The sequence below is a fragment of the Pan paniscus genome, chromosome 2 (genome assembly GCF_029289425.2).
Source record: "Pan paniscus chromosome 2, NHGRI_mPanPan1-v2.0_pri, whole genome shotgun sequence".
Taxonomy (NCBI): Eukaryota; Metazoa; Chordata; class Mammalia; order Primates; family Hominidae; genus Pan; species Pan paniscus.
Genome location: NC_085926.1, coordinates 32,858,353 through 32,878,333, shown reverse-complemented (window position 1 = coordinate 32,878,333; position 19,981 = coordinate 32,858,353). Strand labels below are relative to the sequence as shown.

Below are 19,981 nucleotides of genomic sequence, written 5' to 3'. Positions count from 1 at the left end.
AGATACTGCATTCAAAAGTCAAGCCTGAGGCTGTATGACTCGAAGGAAAATAGGTGAGCAAAGTTGGGAAAATGAAGTCCAGTGAAAAATGAAATCCCAAATAAAGTTCTGAACACATTAAACTCACGATTAACAGTCTTTATCAACCCAGCATCTACGGTATCCCCCCACTGAGGGAGAAGCCAGTTGGATGAGTTGCTCACATCTCCTGGGGCCACAGTTTAGACCCCAAATGGTTCCCAGGTACCCCTACTCAGACAGAGGTGATAAGGCCAAGACCTTCCAGAGAAAGGGGGACAGGGCGGTGGCAGCTGGGAAGTCACATATTTGCCTCTAGAGGGACATGTGCTACTCAGCTCCTTGGGAGAAGATACATACAGGGCTTCCAGGTCTGAAATTTTGTGACAATCCATAACTTTTAGGCTCTTTAACATTTCCTCTATTTAAAAATGCTCCCATCACCTTTTTTTTGAAGGCACCGCATGGGCCCAATCTGGCCCACCAGTCACAGTGCAGCTCCTGGACTATCTACCTCAGGGACTCCCTTTCCATCCAGTACAGTGCACATACCCTTATTTACTATGGATTAAAGGATCACACAGACACACTGTAGCCATGGAAAAACCCTCTTGTTTATTTGATTAAACAAAAATAAAATAAGCTGCATAGGAACAATTTTAAAGTCCAAAGAGACACCAACTTTGTTTTAAGGCTGTAGTAGCTGATACAGCATCTCCTTGCTACCTCCTCCAGCCTTCTCTGTGGACCACAGTGATACATTCAGAAGCCTGTTAGCTAACACAGGAGTTTTTGAACACTTTTCCATTGGTTCTTCACCTGCTCATTGCCTGTCATGCCTGCGGCCTGCAATAGTAACATTTAAGATTTAAAATGTGAAAGCCAAAAGAGGAGGGGGGAAAAAAAACCAAAATCAACCAAACAAAAACTCACTTTTGCCTAAAGGTTTCAGGGGAAATCTTCATTTCCCCACCCATCTACTGCATTGATGGGATTCACATTACCACGGCAATGCCCATTTAAAAGTGGCAAATGGCAGTCAGCACCCCACCCCGGACAGGCTTGCAGTGTGGTTTCTGCGGCCAGGGGAGTTACTACGGTAGTGCATATTCCTTATATCATGTCTGCCTTGGACAAATACAAATTAAGAGGTTTAACTTAGTCATTCTAACATAAGGCAACTTGCCCACATTAATTCCCCCAATTCTGTTTATTTAAAAAAAAAAAAAAAGACAAAAAGACTCAACCGAGTCACATGTTCTACAGTTAAAAATTAAAGCATTTTGCTGACCCGGCATGAGAGCTAATGGACAGTATTAAGCAAGATTCAGTTTAACAACCCTCCCACCCACCCAAGTATAACTAACATGCTAGTTAAAAAACAACACCCCTTACCCACCCACCCTTACCTGCATCGATTTTAGGAGAAAAGGGAAAAAAAGAAAGGAATCTTACCACCCTAAAAGCAAGAAAACCCCAGAAATGTGAAAAATCTTCCTCCGAAGAAAGACAACTACACAGACTGCTAGAAACACAAAGAACTTACAGAGTTACAGAGCTGGTTATTTAAAGAAAGTAAACACTTTGCTACACACATCAACATTCAGTCAGTGTGCTCTGAGATAGAGTCTTAAGAAAAATACTACCTGAGCTTGTAAGTTAATACAATCATTAAAAGGAGGTCTAAGACCATGTGGATACACAAAACTTTTAGAACCATTATTGGTTAAATGATGATGGAAAATATCCCACCAGGCTGGCTTGTTAACCCGTAAGATCAGTTTTAAAAATAGACATCATTGAGGTATTTCTTCACCATGACATTTATAAGCCCCTCATGATAATGACAGTGGTCTTAGGACCCTCCTCTCTTCCAAACAACCAAAAATTAGGGCAGAAGAGAGGTGGGAGGGTCAATACAGTATATCCTGGTAATGTGCTTCTCAACTTTATCAAGTATTTAATAAACAAGGAAAAAAAAACCCGTCAACATGTTACCTTTGGTAGAAAAAAATCAAAACAAAACAAAAGAGCAATACACACTTCAACAGTCACTGCTCAGTCAAAACAGTGATTGTTCCAACATCATGGTGATGAACGTCCTGCCGGGTCCAGAGAGCTACAAATACAATCATGAAGTCAAGAGGATTCTCATTCCCTTCAAATATTTGATGTTTCCAAGATCTAGACCTTTAGAATTGCTCCTAAAGGGTATTATTTGCAGACATTCGAAATACAGATAAAATATTTTTCTCTTGAAGAGAAAGAGACCTAAAGGTCTTTATTTGTAGTTAAGTCCTCCAATAGGTCAGATTAACCAGTAGTTTCATAATACTGAACAACAGTAATGGTATGCATAATTCTTTTTGAGGGGGAAAAGCCAGATTGCTAAGAACTACTTGGATTTATGACTACATTTGCCTGACATTTCTCTTTCAAGGTAAGTAGAACATTTCTCCTGAGAGAATCAGTTGTAGATTTATGGTAACATTTCTTTTAGAGGTAGCTTCCCACTCCCACCCACTGCCCACTGGATTAATACTATTCTTTTTGAGACCTGTCAGATGCTAACATGAGGTAGATGACTTGCCACAAGTGAGGTAGAAACTCAGCAAAAGCAGTCAGTGTGGTCTGGAATGCTGCGTCCTGTGCCCTTGGCCCTATAGAAAACCAGAGAAAGCCGTAGAGCTCTGGAGGCCCTGGCCCTGTGACACCATCACCTGCAAGTACAAGAGTGTGACTTTTATACAGCCCCAGACTGTTGGAAACTCATTCAGAGTGATGTTTTAAATATACCTTAAACATACCCTAAATACTTTTTGGCACCACTGGATTAAAAAAATAAGATCAGAAAAACAAGCCTAAAACTTTGGCATATCTTTCACCACCTACCAGAACAGAGCAATCTTAGAATCTTCCAACGAGGAAGGTAACACATATATAAACAGTATTTTGCTGCTTCAAGCCTAAAAGACTTTCCTCCTCAAATAATTAAGCTTTGGCTTAACTAGAATAAATCAGACTGAGCCGATCTCAAGCTATCTCTTGCAACTCCATCACAAAGTGCCTCAGTTCTGGCAACATTTTTGGCCCAACACGTAATTTGGATTCGGTTTATGGTACCCTTTGTTATGTGTTTCCCAAATAAGTTAGACTTAAAAGGGCATTGAGGAGTTAGTGCACTTGGGGTACAGCCCAGGTCACTGTGCTCTAGTCAACTTGAGTGCCACTTGCAGCCACAACAGGGCACATGTTCTGAGACAGCATTAGATCTTGGGACCAAAAATAACACTTTTGAAATGTTAAGTCAGTGTCAAGCAAAAGTAGTTTTTACCTATGGGTTAGATGTCCTTTAAACATCTCAATACTCAAACCTATATATCCAAACCCAATGGGCATCTCCACACATAAACTGAGCTTACATCATACCCCACCCAACCCTTGCCACCTGACCAGATCAGACCTCCATGGGGACTAGTAATTGTCATACTTACTCCCCAGAAACCTTTTTATTCTCCTACCTCATAATACCCAGGACCTTATTTTTTCCATCAGGATGAAGACTCCCTTCTTTGACCCAACTCCTGGCTACCTGGCATTACCCGGGCAGGAGATTATGCATTTAAACACAGGTACTTTTCACAGTTTCACACTAGGGACTGCCAAATGTTGGCTTTTATCATCTTTCCTTGATTTAGAACATTTCACATCATACAATAAACACTCTCCAAAGTGCTTCGCACCAATCCCTATGGGTCAGGAGTCAACCGCGGGCAGGAAAAACCGCCAATGTTTTAAAAACAAAAGCTTTCCAAATGTGACCATGTTTCTCAAATACCAGTCATGCACCATTTTGGGTACAGAAAGGTAAGGAGATAGATATACCACCACTGAGGACAAAGAGGTAGTATCTCTGACCTACACACATATTTCAGGGGATAGTTCTAGTTGCTCTAAGCCTGCAAATTTACAAGTCTGTAAATTAAGACCTGATAATTTCAGCCATGGAGCGAAAATCTTGGCTTTTCGATCACATCCACAGTAAAATGTCAAATAAGGAGCTCCAGTTACTGTTATGCACCAAGAACATTTCTCATTCAGGTCCCAAAATTTTCCTACATCTGGGGAAATTAGAAAGAAAAGAGCAGAATGAAAATGATCATGAAAAGATTTTAATCAAGATCCATCTCCTCAATAAAATTTTTTTCAAGCATTTAAAACCAGTTGTCTTTGGTGTTTAAAGGGTGGCTTGTTGGGCAGCTGGGGAAAGGGAAGGAAGATCAGCACCAAGTTACTCCAAAATAGAAAACAGTAAAAATGTTTAATTATATTAACTCTTTACCAAAGAACTTAGAGCTTAACGGCCAAAAGGCAACTGAATAGGCATTGGGGAAGGATTCACTATTAAATTCTACAGTAAAAGGAGCTTCTAACAAACAACATTTCCTAATACCTTCCCACCCTGTAACAGCAGCTGGGAGCCAGCAGCAGTTTGAAGCTACTTTCCAACTTTTGAATCTTTTATTGCATGCAGTTCTCCTCTGTGAGATGAGGTTTTTTTTTTCCTTCCCATTTTGGTCACTCAGAAACCCTAGAATTAAAGCAATGGGAAGAGACAGAGTAGCTTGTAGTAGTAGTAAATTAAATGTCCAAAAGAGGTGTCCAAAAGAGGTGTACGGGAAAAGCAACTTGATTGACTTGTCACATTGTCCCCATCATCTCCTTTTCTATTGGGATAACAGAAACAAATTGCTCCATTTGTTAATCTGTTCTGCTCATTTAAAACGATACCCATTTTGCAATAGAAATTTCTCTTAAACAGAGGAACAGAAGTTGATCCATAAGTCTTTAAACAAGAAGTCTCCCTTGTAAGTCACTGACGTTTGTTTGAGAGTCCCTCTTTTCCCTGAGGAGGGCTCCTCCAGAATTTGGTTCTTATTTCAGTATCTGGGGCAATGCAGGAACCCACTGGGTTCTGACAAGCAGGGTATCAGCTACATCTGCTTTGCACTTGAAAGACAGACAATGCCCAGAAGCACAAGTTTTGTACCCAAGTCCAGCTTACAACCAACCAATCCTGTAAAGTGACACAGATTCTACCCCACAGTTCTGCAGTGGGAGCCTTAAATTTTCATTCTTTGGTACCGAGTTACAGGTTTAAGAAAAGACATTACATCCTACATTTCAGGTTGGGACAATTTGGTTTCTAGATCCTTTATGGTCAAAGGCCTTGGGGGGAGGGGGGGTGGGGGGATTCATGTTAACCATGAGGTCCTAAAGCATGGCCTGGGTGCAAACAATCCTATAAAAAGTGACCCAAGCAGAGGGTGTGGGACTGGGCTGTTGGTATTAATTTGACTTTCAAACCTTCTATTTCCCTGAACTTTCAAAGCAGGAAAAAATTGTGCTTGTAAAATAAAAGTTCTTTCCTTTGCCTACTCTTCTTAGGAAAAGAAACCCCTAGCACTACAGAACAACATGCACTCGCGGGTCAGGGCGGACCCTGCCCTTTCTGTGGAGTTCCTATAGTTTGGGGGTGCCTTGTTCTTTAATGTGCTCCCTGACTCCCTTAGCACACGCATGTCCACCCACATTCATGTCCACGTCAGCCCATGCCTCAAAACCTTCTCTCTGAGAACGAGGTTAATTTCCTTTTTCCTTCCATTTAACCCTTTATAACCTAACAGGAAAATAAGAAAGCATAACTTTTGAGAATACGTTTAATCAAAAATCCTGAGCTACCATCTATATACTTTTTTAAGAAACCAAAGTGTGAAAAGGAGAGGTTCTTTGGGAGGCAGTGTGTCATTTTCAGCTTTACTACTTGGGTGCAAGATGGCTTTGAAACAAACACGCACACACCCTCCCTTAAAAGAAACAAAGATTATATACCCTAAAATATGAAGGGTCTGCTTTTCTTGGCTAGCAAGCCACAGCCACAACGTCTAAGATCAAGAAACGATGCAGAAGAGGATGTTAAACACACTGAGGTATAAACAGAGAACAGAGGAAATTTCTCTGTTGCAGCATTTAAAAAGAGAAGATTTTCCAAAAAGATCAAAACAACACAACATAATCTAAACCCCATATAAACAGTATTCTCAAGAACACAGGTATTCTATAATTATGCATTTCAAATCCTATTTTTTCCATGTTTTATAGTTTTTTGTTTTTTTACTTAGTAGTTTTTTTTTGTGTTTCCTTGGCTCAATCTACAGAATACACCCCACCACACACATCCAGTGCCCTCCCAGCCATACAGATGCCAGGCTTGTGCATATCATGCCCCACGCAGGGGAAGAGGGAAATGCAAACTCCACTGAGGAGGGGAAGAGGGCCTGTTGCAGAAGGAAATGTAAAGATTTATGAGGTAGATAGAAATTATCACTTCACAGGCTCAATCCCTGCAGAAAAGATAAGTACATTCATCTGTAAAAAAATAAAGATGAGGTAGGACTTAAGCAATGTTGTACTTTTCTTGTTCTCTTTAAAAAAAGAAAAAGAAAAAAGAAATTTCCCTGAGACTGTTTCTTCTTTGAAATTCAAAAAGAGAGAGAGAGAAAGAGAGAGAGAGAGAGAGAGACACGTACACACACCCCAAACACAGAAACCTAGGAAATGCAATTAGAAGACGAGGATTCGATTGTTGCCAAAGTCCACCACAACGATCATTCCGTCGGGGGTGATGGCGATGCCGGAAGGGCGGTCCATCTGCCCAAAGCCGCTGCCTTGAGCACCAAACTTGCACAGGAAGCTGCCGTTGGATTCAAACATCTGTACCCGATGGTTCCTGGAATCCGCCACAATGATGCGCCCTTCCTGGTCCACAGCTACCCCTTGTGGGCGCAGGAACTGCCCATTGCCTGTGCCCTCCGAGCCCAGAAAGCGTGCCGACTGGCAGTCGGGGTGAATAACCAGGAGCCGGTGGTTGTTGAAGTCAGTGACCACCAAGTGGCCCTCATGGTTGAAGGCCACACCCCGTGGGGAGTCAAAGTGCTTCCAGAGAGCCCCCTCGAAGCCATACTTATTTAGGAAGACACCATCAGGCCCAAACAGCTGGATCCGGTGGTTCCTCGTGTCTGAGACCAGGATCTTGCCCTCAGAATTCACCGCCACATCCCAAGGGTAGTTGAACTGCCCATTCTTGGTTCCTTTCTCACCAAACTTGAGGAGGAACTGGCCCTCGAACGTGAAGATCTGGATGCGATGATTGTCCTTGTCAGCCACCACGATCCTGCGTGAGGCGTCACAGGCCACGCCGGCTGGTCGGTCGAACTGCCCAGGCCGGGAGCCCAGGGTGCCGAATTTGTGGTGGAAGGCGCCGCAGGGCTTGAACACCTGGATGCGGTTGTTGCTGCGGTCGGCGACAATGATGTAGCCCTCCTTGTCTACACTCACACCCCAAGGGCGGCAGAGCTTGCCATCGCTGTCACCCTCACTGCCGAAGCTCAGGCCCGGGAGCCCAATGCCCACGTAGCTGCGGCCTGACTTGACCACCACCTTGAAAGGGCTGTTCTCAATGTGCTGGTTGCACAGTGTCACAGATACCAGGTGCTCACCCTCCAGCTGGGGTCGGTAACTCACCACGTATGTCCCATTCTGCTGATCACTCACCTCTGCACCAAACAGGTTGCCATCAGGGCCCAGGACCACAGCCGACATCAGGTCGCCTCCTGAGAGGCGGGGCTCACCATCGTGGTCATAACCAATGACTGTGAAGGAGGCCACCTTACCCTGGAGGGCGCGCTTGAGGCCATCGCCCGTGGCCTTGGTGAGTGGGGCAAAGGCCCCGCTGCTAACAAAGCCGAAAGACTTGATGGCAAGGTACAGTGCCTGATCGGGGGGTGTGAACATGACTCGGTCGTCTTCCTGGGGCTGCAGGAGGCTCCGCACGGTCTTCAGCTCCTGCACCTGGGCCAGCATCCGGTCTCGGGCCAGTAGGATGTCTAGCGCTCTACCCTCCTCCAGGACCTGCTGCACGGCACTGATGGTGCTCTCAAGCTTGTTGAGGTTTTGCCGCAGCTTCTCCACCTGCAGGTACAGAGACTTGGCTTTCACCTGGCGGATCTTTTCTACCTGGAAGGAAAAGCAAGAGTGGAGAAAGACACAGAGGCTTAGAGCCAAGCACAGAAAATACCACATAAGCCACAACTAATCACAAGGAAGCATCAGACAAACACGTATTGTGGGATGGTCTACAAAAGACATCTGTCTTTCTTCAAAAGCAGCAAAATCAAAATGGACCAAAAAACCTGAAGAAACTGTTCTGGGTTACAGAGGATAGTTACTAGAAACAGGACAACTATATGTAATTAGTGACTCTGGACTGGAGGGAGTGGCTAGCTATGAAAAGCACTGTTGGGACAATTGTTGAACCTTGATTATGGACTGAGGAGTAGATGCTAGTACTGTATCAAAATCAAACTTCCTGATTTCTGTAATTGTAATGTGATTAGGGGTAAAGGCATTGTGTTTCCAATATGCCAACTCACTCTCAGATCACAAACATATATACACATACATACATACATACATACACACACACACACATACACGCACGCCTCATGCCTGTAATCCCAGCACTTTGGGAGGACGAAGCAGGCAGATCACCTGAGGTCAGGAGTTCGAGACCAGTCTGGCCAACATGGCAAAACCCTGTCTCTACTAAAAATAACAAAAATTAACCAAGTGTGGTAACAGGTGCCTGTAATCCCAGCTATTTGGGAAGCTGATGTGGGGAGAATCGCTTGAACCCGAGAGGCGGAGGTTGCAGTGAGTAGAGATCACACCATTGCACTCCAACCTAGGCAACAGGGTGAGACTCCGTCTCAAAATAATACTACTACTACTACTACTACTACTAATAATAATAATAATTGGGACAAAACGTACATAATCAGTAAATCTGGAGAAGGAATATATGGAGTTACTATTATTACTGCAACTTTTCTGTAAGCTATAAATTAAAAAAAATAAAAGTTAAAAACAGCCATCTAGAGCTGGGCACAGTGCTGTGCACCTGTAGTCCCAGCTACTCGGGAAGCTGAGGTGGAAGAATCACTTGAGCCTAGGAGGCTGAGTCTGTAGCGTGCCATGACTGTATCTGTGAATAACCACTGCACTCCAGCCTGGGTGATACAGCAAGATCCCACCTTAAAAAAATAGCAAGATCCCACCACCAAAACCAAAAACAGCCATTTGACAAAGGAGTTTACTGAGCACCTACACTTTGCCAGGCATTGGAGGTACTGCAGTAACCCACAGAAAATATAAAATATGGTCCTTGCTCACACAGAGTTGTAGTTTAGAAAAGCAGTATTCAAAAGCAAACGAAGAAATAAGGATCATGTCAGATAGTGATAGGTGTTAAAAAGTAGAAAAAGGATGTGAAAGACAGTGTCTAGGGGCCCTGATACAGACAAAGAGCACTGAGGGACAGTGCCTTTCACAAGTTCAGACCTACAGGTTGAGACTAGGCAAAAGGCCATAGGGAGAGCTATCTCAGCAAAGGAAACAGCAAAGGTCCTGCTGTGGGCACAGGCTCAGCATTTCACAACCACAGCTTTCAGTAGGGGAGTGACATGACAGATTCATATTCTTAAAGAATTAGTTTGGGGCCCAGCACAGTGGCTCATGCTTTGGGAGGCCAAGATGGGTGGACCACCTGAGGTCAGGAGTTCAAAACCAGTCTGGCCAACATAGTGAGACCTTCTCTGTACTAAAAATACAAAACTAGCCGAGCGTGGTGGCAGGTGCCTGTAATCCCAGCTACTTGGGAGGCTGAGGCAGGAGAATCGCTTGAACCCAGGAGACGGAGGTTGCAGTGAGCCGAGATCGTGCCACTGCAGTCCAGAGCGAAACTCCGTCTCAAAACAACAACAACAACAACAACAAACCTCAAAAGGATTAGCTTGGGAAATGTGTATTAAAGGAGACCACCACCACAGGGCACCATTTTTTTTTTTTTGGTAGAGATGGGGTCTTAATGTTGCCACGGGTGGCCTCAAAATCCTGGACTCAAGCAATCTTCCTACCTCAGCCTCCCAAAGTGTTGGCATTATGGGCGTGAGTCACTGTGCTTGGGCCAGTTTCTCTTTACTTCTGTATTTTAAGAATGGTTTTAAAAACCCAACTGGGAACCTGAGAAGCCCTGTACCCCAAATTTTAACATAGCACGCTTTTGGCATGTCTGTATTATTTCCAAAAGAGCCCTTTAAATCTAAAATGCTATAATATATATGGACATGGATTCTAACCTGCCAAAATAATTCCTGCTTGAGGTTCTCAAACCATGCTATTTAGAAATATGGAATTTTGTTTTACCAATGAAACATTAGTTTCTCTATTCTTTAAAAGTTCTCTAATTCTAAGCAATTTCCCCCTGTGAAGGGAATGAACTTATCCAAATAGTTTTCACAGAGGACCATGACTTGAGTTGTTCTACAGATCTGAAAGCCATAGAAGGCTATTTCAGAATAAGCGTCCACTGTTGAAAGAGCTGGATTTCAACCTGACTTTCCCTTTAGGGTGGGAGGGGTGATTATATGATTTCGTGCATTCCTGCTTTTTCATCTGTTCAGTGAACCAGGATACATGTGTATGGAGAGGCCCACGTGGGGACAGATTAAAGAATATTTGCCCATTAGGCCAAACCTCCACCTTTGGTTCTTACCCATGAACTATATATATGCAGCTAACCCCATGAGGTAGCCAAGTCCACTGGAAATACATAAGGCCCAAGAATGAAGAGAGGCATCTGGATATTTACAACAGGGTTGTCTTAATCCTTGCACTTATATATCTTAAAGTAACCAGAGATGCAGGAAAACAAAACTTGTAACAAAGAGATGCCCAGACAGAGACAGGCAAAGTAAGAGGGATTTGCTGGGAAGGAACAGGAAAAAAAAAAAAAAAAGTCAGTAATTAGTCAAAGAGAGAGGGACCCCACAGGATTTGGAGCAAGGTTCTATAGCAAAAGTATCCAAAATAAGGAAGCTTATTTTGGAATGCTCTGAGGATGAATTTTTGGGCAAGCAGAAACTGCTTACTACAATGAAGAAGGGATGGACTCTTCTTTCAAATAGGCTTCTCCCAAGAGTAAAAACTTGCTATTTCTTCTGAAACAGAACTGCCTTTAGAGAGGACAGTAGGTCAGCCTCACAGGAGGGAGGGTAACTAAGGTGAAAGCGGCAGAAACCCCCACACACAAAGGCCTTTTTCATCAGGAAATCCAGAAGAGCGAGTTTGTGGCAGAGTTCACTACAAAGCTCTCAGGTTGCAAGAAATGGGCCCCTCAGTTATAATTAACATTCGTGGGTGGCATGACACTGGCAGACCCATGGGGACATCTGAGTGTCTGAAAACGATGTCATGCCCACAAAGGTGCTCAAAAAATATGCTGAATTAAAAATCTTGGACTAACACCTCCAAAGTCTCTTGTCAGAAAGCAATTGAGCCATATTCCTTAAGAGGTCAGAAGAGGCAGAAAGCATCCATCCAGTTGTGAAGTTAACTACATGGAAAATGCAATGCAAAATCCAGGGACGCCATGCAGAACATCGTAGGGCCCAGTAGTTAGCAAAGTTCACTTGCAGAAACTGAGGTGCCATCCCCACCATCATCATATTGTTTGGAGATGGAAACAGGCACACTCCACAAGGATACCCTTATAAATCAGCTCTAGTCTTTTTCGTGTGTTCAGAGAACGTAATTATAGTTAAAGAATTGGCATGGAGTACTGGCCCTTTCATAGACCTAACTCTCCTCCTTTCTGAGTGGGGACATAAAATCAGAAAAGGAACAGTTGGAATGCTGGCTTGGGTGGGGCAAGTAGTCTTTCTAGCTGATTTTTATCTAAACAGCACACTAGTGTGCTCGGCACTCTTTCCTGCTCCAACAGGAAGAAAGGACACACACTCACTGCCCTCCGAAGAGGAAAACTGGTTTTCCACAAGAGGTCAGGAAGTGCAACCAGCCAGGTCACCAAAAATAGGGATGTTTCCTACCAGCCTGCCTTTCTTAACAACAGTTTCGACTATGCTCCCTTCTTTAGCCTCCTTTTGAGTGAATGCAATATAAAACTGGAGACCGCTTCCAGTCTTGGTTACCCACGTACTTCTGAAAAGGCTTCTTGTTGTTTTACCGCAGACAGCACCCACAATGTTCCAGGGACCCCCTGCATCTTTCTGCTAACAGGCTTTCTGGAAAATTACGAAGTGTTTTAAACTTAGAGCTTGGCTCCTGGATCTGTAAAGAGTCCCGTAGAGTGCTGCTGAGGTTCATGGAAGCCGAGTGGGCACAGCCTGGGTGGGGGAGCTCTCCCTGTTACCTTCCACAGCAGCTCACACTCGCGTTCCTCCAGGGCTTTCTTATGCCTCGCAGTCACGGCTTTGACCTCCGACTGCACAACCTTCGCCTTCATCTCCACCTGTTCCGCCACCGTCTGGGCCTGCTCGATGCTCAGCTGGAAAACCAAAAAGAAACAACTTCGAGGCATTAGAAGGACTGTCATTCCTTATACAAAACATTTGAATCTGCTCTGTCAGACTTGAAAAGCTGACACCCTGGGTTCCCAGACCACTTGATTTACTCCCTTGGAAGGAAAACAGGCACTTAGGGAGAGACTGGCATCTGTTTGACATGTAACTAAAGGAGTTGCTGGCAAGAGCTGGATTTCTTTGCATGAGAAATAGCACCTACACAGTGAATGTCAGAACTATTAAGAGATACTCTGACACAGCAAAACCAGGGTAGCTGGGTGACAGATGAAAACTGGGAATGAGGATCAGATGTAAAATGTACAACTCCAGCCACACAAGCAACTTCCCCAGACTTCCTGGCCTCACCCTCTGCCTAGGCGAAACCCCGCAGGCCAGGAACATCCCTTACGTGAGGGTGTGCGACAGGGTAGTGGCTAATCCATCCTGCTTTTGTCAAGGCACTGGCAACACAGCTCACCCCAGCCAGAACGAACACCAAGTACACACTGGGAATATCCCCCGATCTACCTAAGAAGCTGTGCCCCGTGGTCAGAGACCATCTACACGTCACCACACACGCCACCCTGTACCAGCCATAGTAAATCAGCCAGTTTAATCAGACGTATTATTGTTCATAAAAAATTAATCCAGACAGAAGGCATGGTGTTATCATTAATATTACATGGTGTGTCTTGAAAAGCCACAAGGATTTCTTTGAGATACCGAGCTATTAAATCAGGGACTCCAAAGTGATTGCTCTTGGTACAACAGGTTTCAGGGTAGGTGATTCAATCAGGAGGGTGTCATCAGGAGGGTGTCAGGGAAGCCCAAACTGGAGCCTGGTATGGGCTTAGGAATCAGAGTGACCAATCATCCAGTTTGCTCTGTACTGAGGGGTTTCTGGGATGTGGGACTTTCAATGCTAAAACTGGGACAGTCCGGGGCAAACCAGGCCAGTCATCCCTGGAGTCAGGTAACCCAGGTTCCAATCCTGGGTTAGTTTAGGGCCTCCTACTAGTTGTAAGGCCTTGGACAAGCTCCTGGTCCTCTCCAACCTTGGTAAAGTGTAGATGTGAGGGAAATGCATGGGTAGAGCTGAGCTCAGCACCTGGCACAGAGTAAAACACTGTTATTAATAGTTCTCAGCTGATAAAACACCTGGGACAAAAGTTCAGCCATTGTGTCTCGTCAGGCCACTTAGCTCCTATCATAAAATTTACCATTAGTCACACTTAGTATGTTCAGTGTTGTATAATCACCACCACTATCTAGCTACAGAACATTTTCACCACCCAAAAAGCAAAGGCCATTACCATTAAGGAGTCATTTCCACTTCCCTCCTTCTACCCCATGGCGATCACTAATCTACTGTCTCTCTACAGATCTGTCTGTCCTGGGCATTTCTTTTTCTTTCTTTTTTTTTTTTTCAAATAGAGATGGGGGAATCTTGTCACGTTGCCTAGGCTGGTCTCGAACTCCTGGGCTCAAGTGATCTGCCCACCTAGACCTCCCAAAGTGCTGGCATTATAGGCATGAGCCACTGCGCCTGGCCTGTTCTGGGTATTTCATATAGATGGCATCATCATACAATACATGATCTACCTTATTTTTATGAATATTCTTCCTGCCCAACAGTTTGACTTGCTCTGGATGACAGCTGACACATTCATGGCATGCAAGACACGCTCAAAGGTGCAGCCCCAAAAACACCCATGGAGGCCAGGCACAGAGGCTAATGCCTGTAATCCCAGCACTTTGGGAGGCCGAGGCAGGCAAATCACTTGGGCTCAGGAGTTTAAGACCAGCCTGGCCAACATGGTGAAACCTGGTCTCTATTTAAACAAAACAAAACAAAACAAAAAAGCACACCATCCATGACTCCAGTGGTTAGGTGCCACACTGCATTCTCTGCCTAAGAGGATCCTGTGTGACCTAAGGATCCACTGAGCTGATTCACAGGGGAACTGGGTAGATCCAGAGGGCTCACAGGATATCCACAGCCTGGAATGCTTCACCCTAAATTTCCAAACCCAGTTCTGATGCCACTTCCCTTCTGAAGCTGGAAGGGAACAGCACATTTCTGTAATGTTTCTGCTCCACCTTTACAATCCTGTCTCAAGTACCATTACCTATCAAAGTAGGAGCTAAGTACAAAGCCCATGATACTTAAGCCACCTGGGATTTAGCAGAACAATTAGCAGAACAATCTATAAATTTTATATTTGCACATCTCTAGCCATAACCATGTTTACCAAAGCACTAGGTAGCTGTGTTGGGTTAAATATTGTCCCTCCAAACATCAGGCTCAACTAAATGTGGGCCAGGATGTGACCTTGTGTGGAAATAGGGTCTTTGTAGATATAATTAGCTAAGATGAGGTTATAGTAGATTAAGTTGAATCTTAAATCCCAAAACTGATGTTCACAGAGGGTCATGTGCAGACACAGATACAGAGAACAAAGCCACGTGAAGACCAAAGCAGAAACGGAAACTGATGCAGGTACAAGCCAAGGATGCTGGCAACTGCCAAAAGCCAGGATGAGGAAAGCAATGAGTCTTCCTGAGGGCCTTCAGAGGGAGCATGGTCCCGACACCTTGATCTTGGCCTTCTGGCCTGCTGTTTTAAGTAATCCAGTTTATGGTAAATTGTTACAACAGACCCGATAAACTAATACAGAAGCCAATAAAGTGAAGCAGACAGATATTACATCCACATTACCTAAAAGTTAAAAAAATCAGAATGGCCAAGCAAATGAGCATGCATATAAGCAGGTATCATAATAGCATTGATACATTTTTAGTATCTCACGCTGTCAGGATTCATCCAGGGAAAAAGAGAGAAAGCGAGAGAGAGCAAGAGAGCTCCCTAGACATTTAAACAGAATTTAGCACAGGGAAATGGTTAAACAGGTATGGGAGAACTGCTGGGGCAAAGAACACAGAGGCAGAGAGTACCTGCAGAAGCAGCTTCTTCTGCTTTGTCTGAGAGAACAAAGGAAAGAAAGCTGTGGTTACAAGAACCCAGAATAAGATGGCGAGGTTACATCCAGCTAATTCTGGGAGTGGCAAGATCTGAAATTGAAACCAACTTCTGCTGTCAGGGTGAAAAAGAATTGCTATTAAGAATTGGGGCCGGGTATGGTGGCTCACACCTGTAATCCCAGCACTTTGGGAGGCAGAGGCAGGAGGATAGCTTAAGCCCACGAGTTTGAGATCAGCCTGGCCAAGAGTGAGACCCCGTCTCTACAAAAAAAAAAAAATTGGCCAGGCATGGTGGCACTTGTGTATAGTCCCATCTACTTGGGAGGCTGAGCTGGAAGGATTGCTTGAGTCTTGGGAGATCGAAGCTGCAGCAAGCTGTGACTGCACCACCGCACCGCGCCCCCCAGCCTGGGTGACAGAGCAAGACTCTGTCTCAAAACAAATATATAATATGATAATAATATAATTAATATGAATTGGAAGAAAAAGGGAAGAAGTCCTTTTCCCATACATGTAGTTTGAAGAGTCACAGCCCCAGTGTCACATGGCAAGAGTGTGACAGGGTTAGAGCCCAAAGAGTAGAACTTAGTAACCGGCACCCTCTATATTTTTAGATGTGTTGGTTATTATTAGCACAACTGGTGTCCAAGCTAATATTTCACCAAGGCAACCAAACCTATGTCTGTAACATTTCTTAATCCTTCCTCAATAGAAAGCAGAGGTGGCAAACTGCTTTCTATTAATATTAATGTCATACTACTTGCCAAATTGATTTTTTTACATCTAAATTCTATCATATGTTAGAAGAAAAAAAAAAGACCCAGCCTGGGCTACAAGAGCAAAACTCTGTCTCAAAAAATAAAAAAACAAAAACACCACTCCCTTTGCATAAGAATGGGTGTACTACCCTACTCACCTCTTCCCCTAGTCTCCTAGCCAGGCTTATCGCTTATCCCTCATGTCTGGAACTCACATTTTATGACAAAAATTGTTTCTTCCATTTTTCAAACAGGTTCAAAGGGGGATTCAAAGCTTTTGTTGCAATTTTAATAATCAGCAAGCATGCAAAGATATTCCTTGGGCTGAGAGTCACCAAAGCCCTACCCAATGCATAGTGGAAAAATAGGTCTTTCCCTTCCAAATTACGCACGACCCAGCCAAGCATGGCATTCCAAGATGTGCAGACCAGGACTTATTGAACTAGCTCCCAATCTCTAACAGCAGGGCATCTGAAGGACATACAGGGCAGATAGGTTGGGGGAAATGACAATGTAGAAAGGCTGGGTAAACTTCCAAAACAGATATATACATTTCACAGTAAGAAAAGAGAAATCACCCAACAAGCATGGTGCTTGAGAGAAAATTTAACCATCTTTGGGATGTTAACAGATCTAATTAAACATTTAAAAGTTGAGGGTCTACATTTGGACTGGCAAATCAGTGCACTTTCCAGCTGACTACTGAGTGGCAGTCAGTCAGCATGGTGGAGACTTGGGCCAAATCTGGCTCTCAAGGGAAAGAATATAGATATCAATCAGTGATGCCAACTGTGGAGAACAGTGGTATTTAAAGAGCCCAACGGTCAGAAGGTAAGAGAATGTAATCATCACCCATACACTTGTAGGCGACCATACTGGGTATGCGGAGCTACTGTGGTCCACTCTAAAATGTAATTTTTGGCCAGGCGCAGTGGCTCATGCCTGTAATCCCAACACTCTTGGGAGGCTGAGGCAGGTGGACTGCCTGAGGTCAGGAGTTGAGACTAGCCTGGCCAACATGGTGAAACCCCGTCTCTACTGAAGATACCAAAATTAGCCAGGTGTGGTGACGGGTACCTGTAATCCCAACTACTCAGGAGGCTGAGGCAGGAGAATCACTTGAACCCGGGAGGCAGATGTTGCAGTGAGCCAAAATCGTGGCACTGAACTCCAGCCTGGGCAACAGAGTGAGACTCCACCTCAAAAAAAAAAAAAAAAAAAAAAAAAAAAAAATATATATATATATATATATACACACACACACACACACACATAAAATTTTCATCACATCTTTCTCTGAATCTATAATTCATCTTAAATTGTCCGTGGGTTTCTTCCTTTGTTAGTTGTATGTAAAATAAATGTACACCTTACAATTAATGGCATCTTAAATGTGATGAAATATAGTAATTGAAGAATCAAAACTTTCTTATGTAGAAACCAACTATTCCTGATCCTGTTTATCGCTATCCCCAGCAAATCAGTTTACCTTGTGGAATCCTCTAATAACATACATGACCAAAATGTCATATATTCAAGAAAAGCAGCAAAGTGAAAGTAACAGAATGTTCAAAAAAGCAATAAAAATGAGTGGTTGCCCCTTAAATGCCCCACAACAGTGATGAGGTGCTACATCTTCCATGCTCTTCTTGTTATGGCCAACTCTAGACACTCACTAGGGTAGATTCTCTTTATAGGACAATCCAGAATTAACTCAAGGATTTGTATCTGGAGCTCTTTCCAGAACCAAGACTCTCAGGACAAGTTGTGAGTCTCTTTAAAGTCATAAGTTAGAACTCTGATTCACAGTTAACGGAACATCTGACATCTGCAATTTAATACCAGACATTCAATGGGGAAATATACTTTCAGTATACATATCCTCCTCATCTGGAAATGATTTATTAGATGGTTACAACAATCACACAAACTGATCTTAAAAATAAATGGATGAGGCTGGGTGCAGTGGCTCAAGCCTGTAATCCCAGCATTTTGGGAGGTGGAAGCGGATAGATCACTTGACACCATGAGTTTGAGAAGACCAGCCTGGGCAACATGGTGAAACCCCATCTCTACTAAAAACACAAAAATTAGCCAGGCGTGGTGGTACAGGCCGGTAATCCCAGCTCCTCACTTGAACCAGGGAGGCAGAGGTTGCAGTGAGCCAAGATCTGTCACTGCGTTCCAGCCTGGGCGACACAGCCAGACTGTCTCAAAAATAAAAATAATAAAAAATATAATCACAAACTATAGCCATACCTCATTTTATTGCACTTCATAGATAAAAAAGAAAATAAAAGAAAAACCCACATTTTCTTTTTTGAGACAGAGTCTTGCTCTGTCGCCCAGGCTGGAGTGCAGTGGTGTAATCTTGGCTCACTGCAACCTCAACCTCCAGGCCTCAAGCAATCCTCCCGAGTAGCTGGGACTACAGACACGCAACATGAGGTCTGGCTAACCTTCATTTTTTGTACAGACAAGATCTCACTATGTTGCTCAGGCTGGTATAGAATTCCTGAGCTCAAGTGATCCTCCCGCCTCAGCCTCCCAAAGTGCTGATGTTACAGTTTTGAGCTACAGTACTCAGCCAGTTTTTTTTTTTTTTAAGAAACTGAAGATTTGTGGCAATACTGCATCAACCAAATCTACTGGTGTCATTTTTCCAAAAGCCCATACTGTCTCTGTGTCACACTTTGATAATTTTTGCAGTATTTCAAACTTTTCATTATTATTTTATCTGGTGTGCTGATCTGTGACAAGTGATCTTTGGTGTTAATCAGGCCACTTAGTAACCCTACAATGGCCTCTAAGTGTTCAAGTGAAAGAAAAGGTCCTACAAATCTAAAATGATGAAGCTCAGTAAAGAAAGCAAGTAGAAAGCTACAGACAGGCTGAAAGCTAGGCCTCTTACACCAAACAGTCAAAGCTGTGATTGCAAAGTAAAGTTCTTGAAATAAATTAGAAGTTCACTCCAGTGAACACTCAAACAGCAATGAGGCAAAACAGACTTATTGCTGATATGAAGAAAGTTTAATGATCTGGAGAAAAGATCAAACCAGCCATAACATCTCCTTAAGCCAAAGTCTAATCCTGCCTGAGCAGGGACCTAACTCTTCAATGCTCTGAAGGGTGAGAGATGAGGAAGCTGCGGAAGTTTGAAGCTAACAGAGGATGAGTGATACGGTTTAAGAAAACAAGTTATCTCCAAAACATATATGTGTAAGGTGACACAGCAAGTCTGATATAGAAGCTGCAGCAAGTTACCCAGAAGAACAAGCTAAGGTAATTGATGAAGACAGCTAAACAACAGACTTTCAAGACATCCTTTTATTAGAAGGAGACAGCCTGATATTGGAAAGACATAGTCTTATATTGGAAGAAGATGCCATCTAGGACTTTCATAGCTACAGAAGTCAATGCCTGGCTTCAAAGCTTCAATGGACGGGCTGACTCTCTTGGTAGGGACTAATGTAGCTGGTGACTAAGTTGAAGCCAACAGTCATTGTCCATCCTGACAACCCTAGGCCCCTTAAGCATTATGCTAAATCTACCGTGCCTGTGCTCTACAAATGGAAAAACAAAGCCTGGATGACAGCATGTCTGTTTGTAGCATGGTTTGCGGAATTTTTAAATTTTTTATTTATTTATTCATTTATTTTTTTGAGACAGGGTTTCGCTCTTGTTGCCCAGGATGGAGTGCAATGGTGCAATCTCAGCTCACTGCAACCTCCGCCTCTTGGGTTC

The 19,981-nt window shown here is 43.6% G+C and overlaps 1 protein-coding gene across 1 annotated transcript in view; it reads right to left on the bottom strand.

Moving 5' to 3' along the window:
* Window positions 1-613: 613 nt before the first annotated feature.
* The window catches only part of TRIM71 (tripartite motif containing 71), a 79,757-nt gene continuing 60,389 nt past the window's right edge, over window positions 614-19,981 (bottom strand). The window contains exons 3-4 of the mRNA XM_034956030.2: window positions 12,347-12,481; window positions 614-8,094 (exon numbers count right to left, since the gene is read on the bottom strand). Of these exons, the coding sequence (XP_034811921.1) occupies window positions 6,643-8,094; window positions 12,347-12,481 (1,587 nt within the window). The 3' untranslated portion in view covers window positions 614-6,642. The remainder of the gene's footprint in view (window positions 8,095-12,346; window positions 12,482-19,981) is intronic.